The 18,463-nt window shown below is 32.1% G+C and overlaps 2 protein-coding genes across 2 annotated transcripts; both read left to right on the forward strand.

Annotated features, from left to right (window-relative positions):
• Positions 1-7,535: 7,535 nt before the first annotated feature.
• Positions 7,536-10,660, forward strand: LOC121228069 (uncharacterized). The gene is made up of 3 exons (XM_041111201.1): positions 7,536-9,921; positions 10,029-10,418; positions 10,583-10,660. Exons 1-3 carry the CDS (start codon positions 9,733-9,735, stop codon positions 10,658-10,660), a joined length of 657 nt encoding a protein of 218 aa, XP_040967135.1. The 5' UTR covers positions 7,536-9,732.
• Positions 10,661-14,603: 3,943 nt separating this feature from the next.
• Positions 14,604-17,582, forward strand: LOC107948391 (IQ domain-containing protein IQM3). The gene is made up of 9 exons (XM_041111341.1): positions 14,604-15,021; positions 15,103-15,217; positions 15,377-15,442; positions 15,522-15,610; positions 15,702-15,789; positions 15,907-16,053; positions 16,137-16,229; positions 16,585-16,686; positions 16,765-17,582. Exons 1-9 carry the CDS (start codon positions 14,717-14,719, stop codon positions 17,269-17,271), a joined length of 1,512 nt encoding a protein of 503 aa, XP_040967275.1. The 5' UTR covers positions 14,604-14,716; the 3' UTR covers positions 17,272-17,582.
• The last annotated feature ends 881 nt before the right edge of the window (positions 17,583-18,463 follow it).

The following is an 18,463-nucleotide window of genomic DNA, read 5'->3' on the forward strand; positions in this document are numbered from 1 at the left end:
AGTAAGAAAATAACCTGAGAATTAATTTAAGCTTTTTGAATTATTATTGGACTCGATAAAGGAGAAATCGAAAACCCTTCATAATACATATGAGGGGCGGCAACCCTAGTTTATTTAGCTAGGCTTTTCTACCCTTCTCTTCTAGTTGAACTAGGGGACTAGTTTTTATATTAAATAAGTATTATTTGTATTCTACTAATTCAACTAAGATTCTTCTATATCTGCCTATAAATAGATGGCACTAATAGGGCTAGAAGATATACAAGAAAATATACAACTTTGAGATATTGTTATTCTGCCAAAAAATAGTGAGAATTTATTTGTCACACCCCAAAAATCGACGAATCTGAAAAAAAATGATTAAGGTAGGCATGTAAACTGTTAGGCGCGTTGTGGTAACTTAATCTGCCATCATGTTGGCTTGAAGGCAAGTTAGAGTATTGGCATATACTAGTGTTAAAGAATCCATCCATTGGTGGTATCTAAGGAATTTATCGTAAGATATTTCCAAGAGAAGAAAGATTACGCCCAAGAAAGTGTGCGCCTATAAGGAGGTACACCCTAGAGTTTTGTTTGAGCGCTAAGAGGCCGTTAGGTGCATGATAGAAAAATGACAATACAAACTGAAAAGCAATTAGAGGGTGTTTAATATTCTTAATTAGATGTATTTACCTATTTAATTTTTTTTTACTTTTAAATTAAACTAATTTATTTTATTTAAATCTTGTACTTATTGCATATATGTTGTTATTATTAGTTTCAAATCGTATGTTCATTATTTATTGGATGTCATTTTTACATCATACATTATTCTAAATTTCTAGTTTCTACACGCGTATGTATGTAATGTATTTATTTTTTCTGAAATCTTACAAGTACAATCAAAGTATAAATATAAGTACATGTCCAAACAATCATAAAGTGTAGAATCAAATTATTACAACACTGACAGATTAAGAACTAGAATAAAATGTAAAATCAAAAAATTACAACACAAATAAGTTAAAAACTAAAATAATCCTAACTAAAACTTACCCTTGATGATAGAACACTATGGGACTCAAAAATATAATTACAACATAATCCTAACTAAAAACTTACCCATGATAATAGGACATTGTGGGATTAGAAAATATAATTGCAACACAAATAGACTAAAAACTTTACGCATATAATTATTAGTCTAATAAATTAAAAAATATACCAATATTTAAAGAAAAATTTAAATCCTACCTCAAATGGCAAAAGAATCCTACCTTAACTTTGAAACCCCTAGAAATTCGATCATTTGACTCTCTTTCCTTCTCCGAAATCCAAAAGCAAATAACTTAACCCACGTGAAGCACAGGTTTTGTATTTATTTTCCTTTAGTTTCTCTTACTACAAAAACTGAGCTACTTACAATAAAACTCAATCTCAACGTTAGCGCGTGATCCACACACTTCATTGAAAATAATGGAAATGTAAGGGGGTCAGCTTCCCAGGAAATTTGCAAATCTTCGGCTTCCTTTGGTTCACCGTTTGAAGCCAGTGAGGTGCAGTTGGACTACCAACCTCACTGGGAAGCTGTTTGGTTGAGTGTTTCAGTGCAACCAAAATCAATTCTTACCACACTGCTATCCCAAAAATCAACTGGAGCTTTCAGCAGCAGTAAGCTCACTGGTTGAACTTCCATTTATTATTTTACTATTTTATCCTTAAAGTTTCTTTATCAATCTGTTTTTTTTTTTTTAGATTTGGCAGCCAAATTCTACTGATAGCGGGGAAAGAAATACCTCTGCTGCAAGCTGTGTCAAGTCATCCTCAATCGAAGACTGATAAGCCTGTGATTGTAAGTGTTAAGCTCAAATTTATCCCTTTGGAGTCTTCTTGATGCTTTCTGTGTGCCATTTCTTTTCATTTCTGGGTGTATTTGTGCATTTTTCTCTCCCACGCCCTGTCACTATCCCCAAACCTCCCTTGTCTCCCAATCTGCTTTCCCCCCTATGGCTTATGCCTTTAATAAAAATCCCTCATTTTTTCCATTCTTAAGACAGACTTCATTCATTGACCCAACTTTATCATCATTCTTTGACCATGGCATCGGTTAGTTCTTGTTTTCTTTTCCTTTCTTTTTTTAATTGATTTCTCCATTTGCAATATGATTTTTGTTCATAGTTTTTTCCTGCTATTTCTTTTGTTTCAAACTTTGGGTTTTCTTCATTTCTTTGTTGATCCAACAATTGGTGTAACTTTCTGCTTATTTGAGGTTAATTGGATCCTTGGGAAGTACTTTAGTCTTTGATTTTTTCTTCTGAATGTGTGTGCTTATAGTAAGCAATAGATTATATATCTTAATTTTTTTGTTTAAGGGACTGAATTTTACCAATTTCTTGTTTAGCTTGGATAATGCAAATAAACTGAAGAAATTCACACCTTACTCTTTCCTAATTTTGATGTGGAAAATCCCTTTATTGCATTAATTTTATACATTAGCAGATGTAGTTCTTGTTATGTATTTCTAAAAAACAATGTTGGAAGTGTATCTACCTTTGGTTCATTTTGACTTTGTGGATTGTTGCATTCAATAAGCCATTTTTACTGAAACACGGTCCTAAGAACTTGAATCTATTTATACGTAACTTAACTGATGATAAATCTGATCTTTTTAAACATTGGTTTCATATGACAAAGAGTATTGCTCTGTAATATGATTGGTTTTTATAAATGTGCTTGCACTGTGTTTAATTTGAAATGATAATTTTTTCTGCTTAGCTGCTTTCACCAAAAGCCATTTTTAGAGCTAACTTGAATTTGTTAATTTCTGCAACTTACACCAAATGTCATCGACATAAAAACATAGAGCTAGTATAACTTTTACTAGAAATATCTTTCGTGTGTTCTGATTCAGTGACATGTTCAAGATTCTTAGCTTTGTTGTGAAATTAACTTCAAGATACAGAATGACTGTATCGAGGCAGAACAACACGAGTTATTGGGTGGTACCATTCACATCCCCATATTACTGTTATTCCTTCTCATGTTGATAAGTTTTGAACATTAGTTTTGTTTTTGCGTTAACTTTCTCACTGAGGTGGCCAAAGTTATTTTCGCAATTACTATGCTCTTGTTCCAGGTACTTCTAGCATTTTATTAACCTTCAACTTTCGAATAGGAGGTGTTTTTTCACCCATATAGGTAAAATGGGGTTTAAGAACTCCACAAACAGGTTCATATGCCTGTCAAGTGTTCATTTAGCTATAAATAAGTCAACATTGAAGGATTGAGTCAGCATATATAGTTTTTAGACATATCACATTCAGCATGCAGATAAACCCTCTTGTGAAATTTTAAACTCTTTTACTAAGTATTGCTGCCATTTATTCTTTGTTTTTTCTTCTTTAATTATCATAAAGTTTGTGAGGCTTAGACCATTTTCTCCTATTGAATCCCTATTCTTCAGTAAATCAAGTTTGGTGTCTAGTGCATGACTCTTTTGCCCTTTTGGAGTTGTATTCTCAATTGAGTTTTGGTTTTACCTGTTGAATTTAAGGTTGATTTAGATTTGTTTTCTATACTAGGTTAGATAAGTCAAAGTAAACAGGAGGGGTCTGAAAGAGGGACGGGATTACAAAATTCGTCAACTATTTCTGTAAGCTCACAAATTCTCCTTGTATAAGACAATAGAAATTATATTTAGTGGGGACACTCCTGACATGCAGGAACAAATACATTATGTTCGTTTCTAACCATTATCAGATAATTTAGAGGTGTCAAGGACAGAGAGATCTACTGTATTAGTTGTGGAAATTAGAGGGATTGCTCAGATAAAAATTGTTTGTGCTGATTGACGTACAGTGTTAGAAAAAGTTACTAAGCAAAGCCTGTATAAGATCAGTGTGCTTGCTATTAGCATTCAGTAGGAATAGGAACAGTTGCATTTCAAAGATTAGTGGAAGTACAAGTCCATCAATTATATCTTATGAAATGTTCAGATTCTTTTTATTATATCGTTTGTTAGATGTAACTGTTGTTCTTATTTAACTCTTTCTCTCTTTAAAGGCTCAACATAAGAAAGTTGGTGAGAAATCTCTTCTTTCAATTTCTTCATTAGTGCAGGTAAGAAATTTACTTCCACAACTCTATGATTCTGATTCCAATTGTATCATTAGTTTTTGCATCACTAATTTTGTAACACCCCGTACCCGAGACCGTTGCCGGAATCGAACACGAGGTGTTAACGGACTTAATTCATTACTTAAACAGCTCATACAATTCATTTTAAAATTTTCCAGACAAGCTGGCTAACTGCATCATAGTCGCTTTAAAAATCATATCTCGAGTTCCAAAACTTGAAATCCAATTCTGTAAATTTTTCCTGAAACTAGACTCATACATATATCTACTAATTTTTTCTATAATTTTTGGTCAGGCCAATTAGTACAGTTTATTAGTTAAATTCTCCCTCATTTCAGGGTTCGACTACTCTGACCTCTGTGTATTACGAATCAGATATCTCCCTGTATAAAGCTTCAATGACTATGCCGTTTGTCTCTAATAAAACTAGACTCAACAATGAATCTGTACATATAAATCATGACTTTTAATTATCTTTTTAAAATTTATGGTGAATTTCAAAAGTCATAATAGGGGATCTAGAAATCGCTCTGGCCCTATTTCACAAAAATTTAAACATCTCATAAAATATAGCTCGTATACCTGTTTTGTTTCTTCCATATGAAAATAGATTCATCAAGCTTCGATTCCATAACTTATTCATTATTTAATTCCATTTCTACTATTTTTAGTGATTTTTCAAATTCATGTCACTACTGCTGTCTGAATCTATTTTGTGATAAATTTTACCTATTTCATGGTTTCCATGGATTAGCTAGCAATTTGACATACATAGCACCAAATATGATCATGATTAGCCATTCCAATGGCTAATAATTACCAAGCATTTCCATACCTCTCAATAACCATATCATAAGACCATATATACAAAATGATTATAATGCTATACTCAAAATATATATGCCATTTTCGCATGGCTATACGAATATATATACATTACCAAAAGATTCTTAATTAACAACAAAGGTCGGTCCTATACATGCCATTATCAAAGTTCAACTAAAAGAGTACCAAAAAGGGGCTTAGATAGTGTGGATGACTTCGACTTTGACACTTCCGAGTCCGATAGCTGACGAACAAAATCTATAATACAGAGAATTTAAGCAACAGAGTAAGCGTTTCGATGCTTAGTAAGCTTATAAGTAAGGAAATCATTTGAAACAAAAACATAAAAGAAATAGCATTCATAAGGATAAATAATTGTCTATGCACAAGATCACATATTCATTTTAATTTACACTTCTATCAATATGTTTACACATTCGAAGTCAAACTTAACTAAATTTCATTTGAATCAATTTCATGTAACTCGAGTGAGCTATAGACTTCATATAACCCTAAGGAATGGTCGGGAGAGCATTATTCGATTACATAATCACAACTTATACTGTACCACATTTTTCCAATGTATATACGATCCATACCTGGTCATATTAGGGATTATGAACACATTAATCGGAATTATTACGACAGAATCACGCCTTTCCAAACATAATTACTTTCGGAATTTGGCTCGGATGTAACAACCAGCACGAATGCCTTCGGGACTTAACCCGGTTATAATAACCCGCACGAATACCTTCGGGACTTAACCCAGTTATAATAACCCGCACGAATGCCTTCGGGACTTAACCTGGTTATAATAACTAGCACAATTGCCTTCGGATCTTAGTCTGGATATAGTAACTAGCACAAATGCCTTCGGATCTTAGCCTGGATATCATCCGAATAATCATGCACATATATCAATATATCATAACACATCTGTATTTCATTTTCATTACTAGAACTCAAGCACAAGACACTTATAAACCATTCCCATTTTCGGCTCAATAGCCACATACAAAGAGCATGATTTCGATTTGCTTTATAACATGATCTCTATACACATTCGGCTACCAGTCATAAGTATAAACTAATTACCTCGATACATAATTCAAGTAGAATCATTATATCACCGTTTATTTGTTATGCTTATATGCCGTGATTTAATCAAATCATAAACTAAGTTCCATTACTCAAAGACTTACCTCGGATGTTGTTGAACGATTTCAACGGCTATTCGATCACTTTTTCCTTTCCCCTATCCAACTTTGATCCTCTAAGCTCTTGAGCTAAATCAAACAATTTACTTCCCAAATCAAACATAGTCATACGGCATCCATATACATTTTAGAACCAATTCACTTGAATTAATTGCCCACTTAAGTCTCTCATCATTTCATTTTCAAATTTGTATATTTGGTAAGTCACATTAAACAACTATACATATAGCTTTAATACATTTTATACTAGCCGAAATGTACCATCAAGATATACCTTACTCAAATAATTTACCTTGGCCGAACATGTACAATGTTTTGTAGCTTAATAATTATAATATACATCATGTATTTATAATATTTATGTGGCCAATTATCCATGGTCATACACACACACAATCAAAAATAAATACCAAAATTTTCATATCCTTTATGCCCTAAGCCGAATACACTTGTCATGTTCACCTACATTTTTCAACAATTTCTTCTTAATCAAACGCATATTTGGCTAGAACCATGGAAATTTTTAGCAATTTTTTTAATTTAACACCTAATCGATTATAACACATTTAAGCATTCTTTTCATTTTATTAACTCAAACCACATACATTACTCAAGTACAACATTTTCATATTCGCCATTAGCACCAAACATAATAGCCAATTCTTCCCACTTTGAATCTATGCATCTATTTGATCATAGTTTGTTCAAGCACTCATACAACAAGACTCATCCAATTTAACAAGAAACAAAAACCTTATTTCTCCATAGCTACTATGGCCGAAAGTTCTAGGCATCTCAATACCGAAATTTCTAACATGGGTTACCTAAAGAACTTGGTGATTAGTTCAAATTTATCTAACATTTCAAAAATTTACATGAATTTCATACCTCAATGAAGACCTAAATGACTAAATGGCTCCTTTCTCCCCAACTCTTCTTCTCTTTCGGTTTTTGGAAAGAAACAAGGTGAATAATTTGTTGTTTTCACCCACCTACTATTTTATTTCTTTATTTTATTACATTCATTCATGATAATATGGCATTTAACTAAATAAAGCTTATAAAAATTATCATATTTTATAATATAATAGTAACATGGCCGGCCACTAACTAGAAATGGGTAAATTAACATGCAAAACCATTCCTTTAAACACATGCATTATTAAACCATTAAAAATTAACCAATCACATTTCAAAAGTATCACATATAAGTCCTATTGAATAAATTCACATGCAAATGGCCAAATCAAAGCTTGAAACTTTCACACTTGTATTTACTCACTTCATAAACATGAAATATAACTTATAATTATTTTTATAGCTCAGATTTGTGGTCCCGAAACCACTTTCCGACTAGGGTCAAATTAGGGCTATCACAAATTTCACTATTGATTCTCAGTAATATTAATAATCTTGATGGTTTTATGTTGTATCTCATTAAGCTTCTGATAAAGAAGGAAACTACTCCAAGCTTGAGTTAAATATGTGTTGCAACAAGTGATTAGAACTTGTAGGCTACGCTGAAGACCAACGATTGGGTTTATTAGTGGTTTAATGTTAATCTTTTAGGTTTCTTCTGATGAAATGGGATCACTTTGTATTGAGTGTTAAATTGTGTGACTGATTAAGAAACTGACTTAACCATACATGCTTTTTGGTAATACCAACATGGTTATTCATTGTGATCCTAGTTGATGCTTTTTAGATATTTTGGGTAAAAAATGTAGGGAAGTTAGAAGAATTCCAATTGCCATGCTGAAAGTAGAGATGCAGCAGGTTGGTGAAATGTTTTTAATTTCACATAGATTTGGCTTCTTTTTACGTTTTCTTGATCTTTTGCAATAAATATGGTGGGACACAGCACTATGCAGTGTTCAACTTTGATGAGACTAATGTTAGATGAGCCATCAATTTTGTTTTATCTTTCCATAGTGAAGTTATGTTCCTAGCCTTCTTTTATTTTTGTGTGGCTATATTTTTTATGCTTCACTTGTGCGTCTACTGGTATGTGTGTCTGTGTTATAGCTGAACCATAAAAAAGTTGTTCCTTTAATTTTCTTAATAGTTTATATAATTTGAACTCTATTCATATTATGGGTTTTCTGGCAAAATGCTTCCAATTATGCATCCTTTTGGTTGACAAAAATGTGTTTGGGTTGCATTCTATAAACTAAATATCTGTACTACTATTATCGTGGTATATCTCCACTGAGATTATTATTGAGCATGCTAGGTTGTTTGCATTCCTATTGTTTTTATACCTTTAGGTATATCACTACCTTGTAGGTATATCATTAATATCATGCTTGGAATAATTTAACGGCACTTAGCCTGCTAGATTTAACCTGAATTCATTTCAACGGCAACTAGCCTGCTAGGCTCTTAGCCTGAATATCACACATAGTAATTTCATTCACTTTATAGCATTGACTAATATCCAATTTCATAATGCATTCGGTCATTACATGATACAATATATTTAAGTTACCATTCACTTATATTAATTCATAGCATATTCGGCTATCACACTTAGCCATTACTAGATTCATACTTATATCATTTACCCTTGCTTCTCCGAAATACAATTGTCATTTATCATTCTCTATAAACTCTTAACATATAATTCATTGCCATCCACAATTCAATTAAACATGTTAGCCTTTTCGGTTCATAACGTAAATAAATTTAAATATGATTGGTAATCTTAATGCTTGAGTTACTTTTCTGTTGTAGGTACATCATTTTGAGCTGCCCTGAGCTTCCTCTTACTTTTGCTTATCCCACTCCGAAGTTTCCAACTCCAAATTTTGAGTATCATACTGCCTTCGACGGTGTTGTGTTTGGAACTGTAAGTAATTGATCACCAACATGGCATTGATATAATTCTTAGCTACTCTGTTATCGCCAGAATTATTGTAAGAATGCATCTTTGGTGAATTACTGCCTCTAAAGTTAATTAGTAATATTGAATGCATACAGTTGAAGACCATAGGCATGAAAAAACATGAATAACAGGATGTATGCTAACTTTTGGATAACAGGAACACTATTTATAGTTGGAGGTATGGCTTGTTCTTTGCTCTATTGAGTGAAATTTTCCTGTCGGTAATATGGCTTTTGTACTTTCTTCTTATTTTATTTTCATATCTACATGACACATGACACATGAATTGTATCTCATTTTGGAAGATTCTTTATGCTTACACTTGTTTGATGGAGTTATATGTATCTGCACAGTTATTTGTTATTTAATGCCCTGTTTTATTTACTGATTTATGCTGTCCAAAGTAGGACATATTGATTTCATTTCTACTGCCTAGTGCCCTATTGTATTACTGATTTATGCTTACATACTGATTTATGCTTACACTTGTGTTATTTAATGCCCTATTGATTTCAAAATAATAATAATAAATGGTAAAGACACGAAAATTTGTGGAGAGAGATAGTACCTTAGCAACAAAAGCTGTTTGGGATGACGAGCTGACATTGATATTTTGTGAACTTTGCGTGAATGAAGTCAATGCTGGTAATAGACCGACAACTCATCTAAACTCAAAAGGATGGGAAAATGTTGTTGCTCTTTTTCAAGCAAAAACACAAAAATTATGGAAAACCTCAATTAAAAAATAAGTGGGATACATTAAAAAAGGAATGGAGGTTATGGAGGGAGTTGCTTAAGGACTCTACAGGTATTGGATGGTGTCCATCTAAAAGGACGGTCGATGCTACTGAAGAATGGTGGGCTAAAAAAATACAGGTTAGTGTTAACATTGTCATTATTTTAATGCATAAAGTTTATTGAAATTAATCATTTACAAATATAGAAATCTGAGTATAACGTTTAACATTTAACATTTTATGTAGGAAAATCCTGATTTTAAAGGATTTAAGAAGAAAGGAATTGAACCACGATTGAATGATTTAATGTGGCAAATGTTTGGTGGCATTGTAGCCACTAGAAAGAATGCATGGGCACGTTCGTCTGGTGTTCTTCCAAGTGGGGTTCCTATGGGAGATGATACACCTAATGAGGGATTTGGTGATTCAGATGAAAATAGCAATGAGAATGAAGATATCCCTCCTAATGAGGTACCATCAAACCCTTCTCATGAAACTCCTAATCGAAGAAATGAAACACTTGGGGTTGTACACGGTAAAGGAAAAAAATCAAGTTCAAGTAGAAAATCATCAAGAAATTCATTAGCTACTCATATTGAGAAATTGTGTGAGAGTATGGCTAGTCCAAGGAAGTCAGTGAATGAATGAAATTATTTTTCCTCACTCTGAATATTCTATTTCAAATGCAATGGATGCTTTGCGTGATTTGGAAGATGAAATTCCAAAAAAAGATGAACTGTACTATTTTTCCATCAAAATGTTCCAAATACCGGTGAAACGAGAAGTGTTTTTGAACTTAGATCCAGATGTTAGAGTTTGGTGGCTTCGACGTGAATATGCTGAACAAAATCCGATTGTATCATTTTCATCCTTGGTAGCAACATCCTCATTTCCCTTCCAACCGTACCATCCACCACCTCCACCATAAGCTCCTTAGAATTATTATTGTAATATAACTATGCTAGTTTTTTATATGTAAAACTAATGTATGATCTACTTTTTCATTTGCAAAACTAATGTATGATCTACTTTTTTATATGTGAACCTAATGTATTATCTACTTTTTTATATGCAAAACTAATGTATGATCTACTTTTTTATACGTAAACCTAATGTATCATATTTTTTATAATATCCCGAATTAGGGCCTAATCGGAATAGTGGTTTCGTGACCACAAATTCGAGATAGAAATAATTATTTTATAATTATTTTCAGGTTTATGATATGAATGCATGACTGTGTGAGAATTTCGTGAAGAAATTCTATATGTAAAGTGCTTAATTTGAAATTAGGGACTAAATGGAATAAGTTGCAAAACTTGCATTCTAGAAGTTTTTCATATGAAATTGATTTGGAATATTAATTACGAGGATTTAAATAGCAAATTTACCAATTTCTAAAATTTTGGACAAAAATGGGCTTATACATGAAAGATTATAAAGAAAGGCATTAAGGGCATTTTTGTCAAATGGTCAATATAGCCATTAAAAAAGGAAAATAACACAAAAAAATCTGCTCATCTTCTCCATAGAAGCTGCTGAAATTCTCCTAACACCATAGCTAGGGTTTTCAACATTTCAAGTCTTGATTGTAAGTGATTTCCATGCCCATTTTTAATGTTCTTTTCGATTTTAAAATCTAGAAAGCATGTTCTATCATTTTTTTTAGTAATATTTTGAGCTAGAATACATGTATGAAAATTTACCCATGTGTGACATAATTTTATTTTGATGAATAATGAAGGAATATGATGTGTTAGTGTGTGTTTAACAACTTGTACCTACTGATTTTATGTGAAAACTCCTAAAAAGGGGACTTAATTGTAAAAAGGGTAAAATCGAAGGTAATAATCTGATATTAATGTAGAATATAGGCTGTTATGGATACTAGGAAATTTGGCTATGTCTATATGTTATGTATGTTTAATGTACTACCTAGTCCTTGAAAATTCATAAAAAATGTGAACTTTGTTATAAAACAGAATCCTGCAGTAGTAATGATGTGAGTTTGAAAAATCACTAAAAATAGTAGAGACAGGATTAATGACGAATAAATTATAAAATTGAAGCTTGATGAGTCTATTTTCATATGGAAGAAACGAAATAAGCAAATGAGAGGTATTTTATAATATATTTAAGTTTTTGCGAAACAGGGCCAGAGCGATTTCTGGATCCCCTGTTCTGATGTTGAAAATTCATTACAAATTGTACAAAAATAATTAAGAGGCATACTTTATATGTGAAGATTTCTTATTCAATCTAATTTTAATAGAAACAAACGGCATAGTCATTTGAATTTTTTACAGAGAGAAAAATGATTCTTAGTGAATAGGGGTCATAGCTGTCGAGTCCTGAATCAGGGGAAATTTTAACTAATAAACTGTACTAATTGGCCAAACCAAAAATTCTATAAAACAATTAGTAAATAGATATATGAGTCTAGTTTCCGGAAAAATTTATGGATCTTAATTTCGAGTTTTTTAACTCAAGATATGATTTTTTTAGTGACTGTAACGCAGATGAACAGCTTAATATAAATGTTGAAGTCAATGGTTTAAAATTGTCCGAATGATAAAATTAGGTTTATTAACACCTCAAGCTCGACTCCGGCGACGGTATCGGCCGTGGGGGTGTTACATTTTTTATGTTTGGTATTTTTAGCTATGATTTTATTCAATTTTTTATGTTGTATAGAATGTCACAAGTTATTAATTTATTTTTATTTGATTACTTTTTCAGGTTATGGATGAATTTAACAATATGTATAATAGTTTTTATATGAATTATGATACCCCTGAATTAAGTGAAGAAGCTCAACGAAGAATAGCCACAATTGTTACACAAGTTCAGCACAACAATTATCATGAAGAGGAAGAACAAGTGTTAAGCAGTGTATTGCTACACCATGAAACTTATTTCACTAAGCAACCGTGTATGGATTCAAATTATACAGGTCAAATGTGGGTGGACGAAGTATTAAATGGGCATGATGATCGTTGCATGAATAGCTTTAGGATGCCAAAAAATATATTTCACATGTTGTTGCATGATTTGCAAACAAATTATGGCTTAAAGCATGGGAAGGTATCTGCGATGGAGAAGTTAGCATTATCATTGTATATTCTTGGAAATAGAGAATCAAATTCAAATGCAGCAGAGCGATTTCAACAATTTGGGGAAATCGTTAGTCAAATTTTTACTGATATGTTACATATATTTGCTAGAATGGGAATAGACACGATTAAACCCATTGAAGGTCATTTCGAGGAAGTACCGAACCATATTCGACATGATACAAGATATTGGCCTCACTTTAAGGTAAAATTTACACAATCTTTATATTTTTAAAATATAAATTATTTCTAACTTTTATCTCATTACTTGTATTTATTTTAAAGGATTGTATTGGGGCCATAGATGGAACACACATAAAAGCATGCATTTCGCCTTCTTGTCAAATACCTTATATCGGACGGAAAGGTGAACCAACTCAAAATATTATGGCAGTTTGTGACTTCAACATGTGCTTTATTTTTGCATTTCCTGGTTGGGAAGGAACAGCACATGACAGTAGAATTTTGTTGCAAGCACTTAGAAAACAATAGTTAAAGTTTCCACACCCTCCACCAGGTTGAACTTTAATTTTTTTAATTAATCTTTACATAAAAAAATAATATTAAAATTTTTAATTTATTTTTAAACTGATATTATGTTTTACTTTTTTGTAGGAAAATATTATCTTGTGGATTCAGGATATCCACAAATGGCAGGTTTTCTAGGTCCATATAGGGGGGAACGATATCATTTACCTGACTTTCATCGAGGTAATCATCGAGCAACTGGAAAAAAAGAAATTTTTAATCATGCCCATTCTTCGTTACGCTATGTGATTGAACGAACATTTGGAGTTTGGAAAAAAAATGGCCAATATTAAGAGATATTCCAAGCTATTCATTCGACAAGCAAGTTTTAATAGTTATTGCAACAATGGTTTTGCATAATTACATTGGAAGAAATGCTTGGTCAAATGATGAGGATTTTCGACAATTTGAGAATATACCCGACATGCCAATCTCTTCAGGCCATTTTGATAGAGGTGAATCGAGTTCTTCTAACAATGAAAGTGACCTTGAAATTGCAATGTTAAGGGAAACCATTGCAAATAGTTTAATGAATCAATATTTGTAAAAACAAATTTTTATTAAAACCTAATTTCTAGTAATAATGAAACTTGTTATGTCTTACATTAATATATATATTTTTTATTGAAAATAATTCGTTTAGATAATTCAAAATTTGATCCAAGTATAATGTTACTATTTACAAAAATAATATTTATCATTGTTATAAAAGAATATTTAACTATAAAAAATTAAAAATTATTATCATTTTATCTAATAAATAATTTAAATTAATTATATAATTCATTAAAATATTTATAATAAAATATTAAAAGATACATTTTAATATTTTATTAAATAAATTTATAAATTCACATATTTTAATAATTTTATATAAGTAAAATAATTTAAAAACTTCTATTATATATCAATTCTAATATGATGTCTTTAATAGTCATTTTTCATTTTCACATCACCGCTACAGCTGCGTTTGAATCCAAACACACACTCCACCGCTGTTTCTAATCTCACCGCTACAATATCCAATCTCACCGCTACAGTAACTAATCTCACCGCCACCGCTATTTTTAACCTCACCGAAGGTAAACACACCGTTCATTCAAACTAAGCCTTCAACTCGTTTATTTATATTCTTTGCTTTCTCTTTTTCTCAAATCCAGACACTCAAATTAGTTGAAAATCTAAGGCTTAGTTTGGTTTGTTTCAAACTAATTGAAATAGTTGACTAGTTATAGTAAACAAAGACAATGGAGGTCTGAATGCGGAACTCGAACAGCTGTTTCAAAATTCGATATGCAGTCAAAGTCTCTGTTTTATGACATTTCCCCCCGGGACAACCTTCATAATAACGGGTTTGGTCTGGACTCCAAGTCGTCCCATTTTTTCTCCATGGATAGTTCGAAAGAAGCAAACAAACCAGATTCTGCGTCGGGGAACAGTGACGGTGGTTTTGAAATGCCGGTGGAGTCGTCGGGTTCGAATCACGCGCCAGGTGTTGGTTGTTGTCATTCGAACGCTGCGGTTAAGGTTCAGAAAGTGTACCGGAGTTACTGGACACGGCGTAGAATAGCCGACTCCGCTGTTGTCGCTGAAGAATGGTAAGTCTATAAAATCTGTCCATTTCTCTGCTTTTTTTTTCTTTAAGAAGAAAATTGGCAGTGATTATTTATTTATTGCAGGTGGAGGGTTTTAGATTATGCAAGGCTTAATCACAGCACAATCTCCTTTTTTAATTATTCCAAACCAGAATCTGTTGCTTCAAGATGGAATCGTGTTGTCTTAAATTCTTCTAAGGTAACTTCTTTTTTATTAAAAATTTCGTAAATTCAAAAGTTGGAACTGTTTTTTGACGGCGATCCTTGATTTTCCCTTGTTTCGTCCTTTAGGAAAAAAAAAATCACAAAATATTGTTTTATTTATTTCCATAAATAACAAATAATGGAATTTTGTCAGGTCGGGAAAGGATTGTTCAAAGACGCCAAGGAGCAACAATTGGCTTTTCGACATTGGATTGAAGCTGTACTTTTTTTCACCTTAGCCCCTTTCACTTAAATAAAAAATGAACAGATTTTTTACTTTTTATTTATTGTTACTCTAGATTGATCCACGCCACCGCTATGGCCATAACTTGCATATTTACTACGATGAGTGGTGTCAATCTGATGCTGGTCAGCCATTTTTCTACTGGTAAAACCTCCAACATTGCTGTTACACACGTGACAAATGTCCAAATAATTTTATAACCTACAAAATTAAAAAAGTGGCTCGAAATTTACAGGTTGGATATAGGGGAAGGGAAAGAGATTGACCTCCAAGAATGTCCGAGATCAAAGCTTCGACAACAATGTATTAAGTATCTGGGACCTGTACGTGCTTTTATATTTTAGATTCAATTTTCAATAAGATTCAACTTGTTAGTTCTGGTTGTTGCAAAATTCTGATATGAATTTCATTTTGTTTCCGGTCTATGGTGGCGGAAACAGCAAGAGAGGGAGCATTATGAGTACATTGTTTTTGAAGGAAAGATTATCCATAAACAAACTGGAAATGTTCTTCATACAATCAAAGGATCGGAAGGCCGGAAATGGATATTTGTTGTGAGCACATCCAAGAAATTGTACGCCGGCGAGGTAAGCATCGACACTGACTGTTTTGAGTGTTTCCTCTAGGAGATAGGAAAACCAACGATTTTAAATTTTTTTGTTCCTTGTAGAAGAAGAAAGGGATGTTTCACCATTCTAGCTTCTTGGCTGGAGGAGCGACGTTTGCAGCCGGTAGGCTGGTGGCGGAGCAGGGAATATTAAAGGTATAGGTTCAGAATCATCAAGGACCCCTTCCAGGGGCGTAGCTAGGGGTGACAGGGGCTGCCCCAAATGAAAATTTTAAAATTTTTAAAATTTTAAATTAATAAAAGTAAAATTATACTTTAATTCCTGATAAAAATTTAATTTAAACTTTTAAAAATTACAAAAATATAAGCTATTAAAATGGTGAAATTATATTTTTATCATTGTAAAAATTACAATTTAACTTCGATTCCCCTAACAAATTTTTCTGGCTTTACCCCAACCCCTTATGTTGGTTGCATTTTGAATGACTGTTGTTCATCAAGTTTTGCTTTAACTTGTATAGATTGACATTTGATTTCTTTTCTTTTTCAGTCTATTTCTGCATATAGTGGACATTACCGGCCAACAGACGATAGTCTTGATAATTTTCTATCATTTTTGAAGGAGAAAGGAGTGAACCTTAGTGAAGTGGAGGTAACCTTTCAATACATACTTGAATTAAACCTTCCTTCCTATTGTAAATATGATGGCTGACTTTTATCTCGTGTTTAGATACGCCGAGCGTCTGATGATTCTGATGACTATGGCAATGACAAATCCGGAAGTGGTGGGACTGCAGTTGAAGTTTCAGTGCCTATTGAACCTGAAATTAACAGTGAAGAGAAGAATGTTTCACTGCAGTCATCGGAAACTAATCAAACAGGGGCCTCATATACTTACAAAAGGACTTTATCCGGTGGTCTTCAGAGTCCAACAGTTGAGGTGCCTAAGAAAGCTATATTGCAAAGGATCAACTCGAAGAAGGCAGTCAAATCATATCAATTAGGACATCGGCTGTCACTCAAATGGTCAACTGGTGCTGGTCCGAGGATTGGGTGCATTGCCGACTATCCCGTAGAACTGAGACAAGAAGCACTTGAGTTTGTCAACTTGTCCCCGATAACTCCTCACACCCCTTCACCATTCATGTCTCCACATACCCCGTCAACGCCTTCATCATACAGGCATCTAGGCGATCTTCCACCAGCTACGACTCCGTCGACATCACATGACCACTAATGTTAACGGGACGTTCTTGGTATCTGTGTGTAACATAATGTAAAATTATTTTTTAAGCCTTTAAATTTTTTTAAAAATTTTAAATTAGTAAAAATAAAATTGTACTTTGAACCCTTTTAAAATTTTAAAAATTTGATTTAATTTTTTACAAATTATAAATATATAAAGTATAAAAAATTAAAATTTTATTCATTCCCCTTAAAAAGTTTTTCTGGCTTAGCCCTTAATTTACCATTAAATTTTGTGGTTTTAGTGCTAAATGATGCACTAGTGAATGTAAATATGATGACGTGCTTTAATGTCAGTTGAGCATTTTTGGAATGGCTATACCATTATGGTAGTTGAGGGGTGATGTGTTTCATAAATATCCATTTGCTGTTTATGCCACCATGATTTCATATTTTTGGAGATGCAGCAACAACTGTTACACTAAAACTAGCCTTAGTGCCGGGGGATTACTAATTCTTGCCATAATTTATTTTGTTTTTTCAATTATGAAATCAAATTTACAATAATAGTTTAGAATTCACTAAGTTGATTATTAAATGAAACTCTAGATAATCCTAAAAACACTATTTTCAATTTTTTTTAAATTACAAATAATTTATGTATACATTAAAAACTTCTTTTTTTGTTTTATCTGTGCAATGTATAAATTAATTATGTGTACATCAAGTCGAAAGCAGTCTTAAGTTTAAAAATCAATATTCAATGTTAATCAAAACTATAGAAAATATAAATAGTATTGTTGAAGGGCAAGGTAATAAAATACCTTTGAGAAGCCATATGCACCACCATCATCCAAATTTCTAATTATATAACAATGATAAAAGTTGGTAATATTAAAGAGTCCCCTTAATTTAAAATTTTCATTATTGAATTGATTATAATTGTTTTTTATTAATTGCTTTATGCGGCCTAGAAAATTGGTGAAAAAGAAATTATATTCTAGTGTAATTACTATTTATAATTGGTTTTAATTTACTTTAAAGAGGTCATATAATATGCTTGATTTAATACATGTAGAAATAGAATTTAAGAAATAATATGATAAAATAAAATATATTAAATATTTATGTTTTATGATTTACACATAATATATTATTGATTATCTTTATTAATAAAAATATATTAGATTATTATATATTAAAGTTTATTTGTTTTTGATGAAGTATATATAATGTAACAAAGA

The sequence above is a fragment of the Gossypium hirsutum genome, chromosome A04 (assembly GCF_007990345.1).
Source record: "Gossypium hirsutum isolate 1008001.06 chromosome A04, Gossypium_hirsutum_v2.1, whole genome shotgun sequence".
Taxonomy (NCBI): domain Eukaryota; kingdom Viridiplantae; phylum Streptophyta; class Magnoliopsida; order Malvales; family Malvaceae; genus Gossypium; species Gossypium hirsutum.

Excerpts from the sequence above, each read along its gene's own strand:
- LOC107948391 (XM_041111341.1), top strand. The coding sequence starts at position 14,717 with ATGCAGTCAAAGTCTCTGTTTTATGACATTTCCCCCCGGGACAACCTT. Across the intron at positions 15,443-15,521 it reads TTCGACATTGGATTGAAGCT|ATTGATCCACGCCACCGCTA; the intron begins GTACTTTTTTTC and ends TTGTTACTCTAG. Across the intron at positions 16,687-16,764 it reads TGAACCTTAGTGAAGTGGAG|ATACGCCGAGCGTCTGATGA; the intron begins GTAACCTTTCAA and ends TCTCGTGTTTAG.
- LOC121228069 (XM_041111201.1), top strand. The coding sequence starts at position 9,733 with ATGTTGTTGCTCTTTTTCAAGCAAAAACACAAAAATTATGGAAAACCT. Across the intron at positions 9,922-10,028 it reads GGTGGGCTAAAAAAATACAG|GAAAATCCTGATTTTAAAGG; the intron begins GTTAGTGTTAAC and ends CATTTTATGTAG. Across the intron at positions 10,419-10,582 it reads TGGCTAGTCCAAGGAAGTCA|ATCCAGATGTTAGAGTTTGG; the intron begins GTGAATGAATGA and ends TTTTGAACTTAG.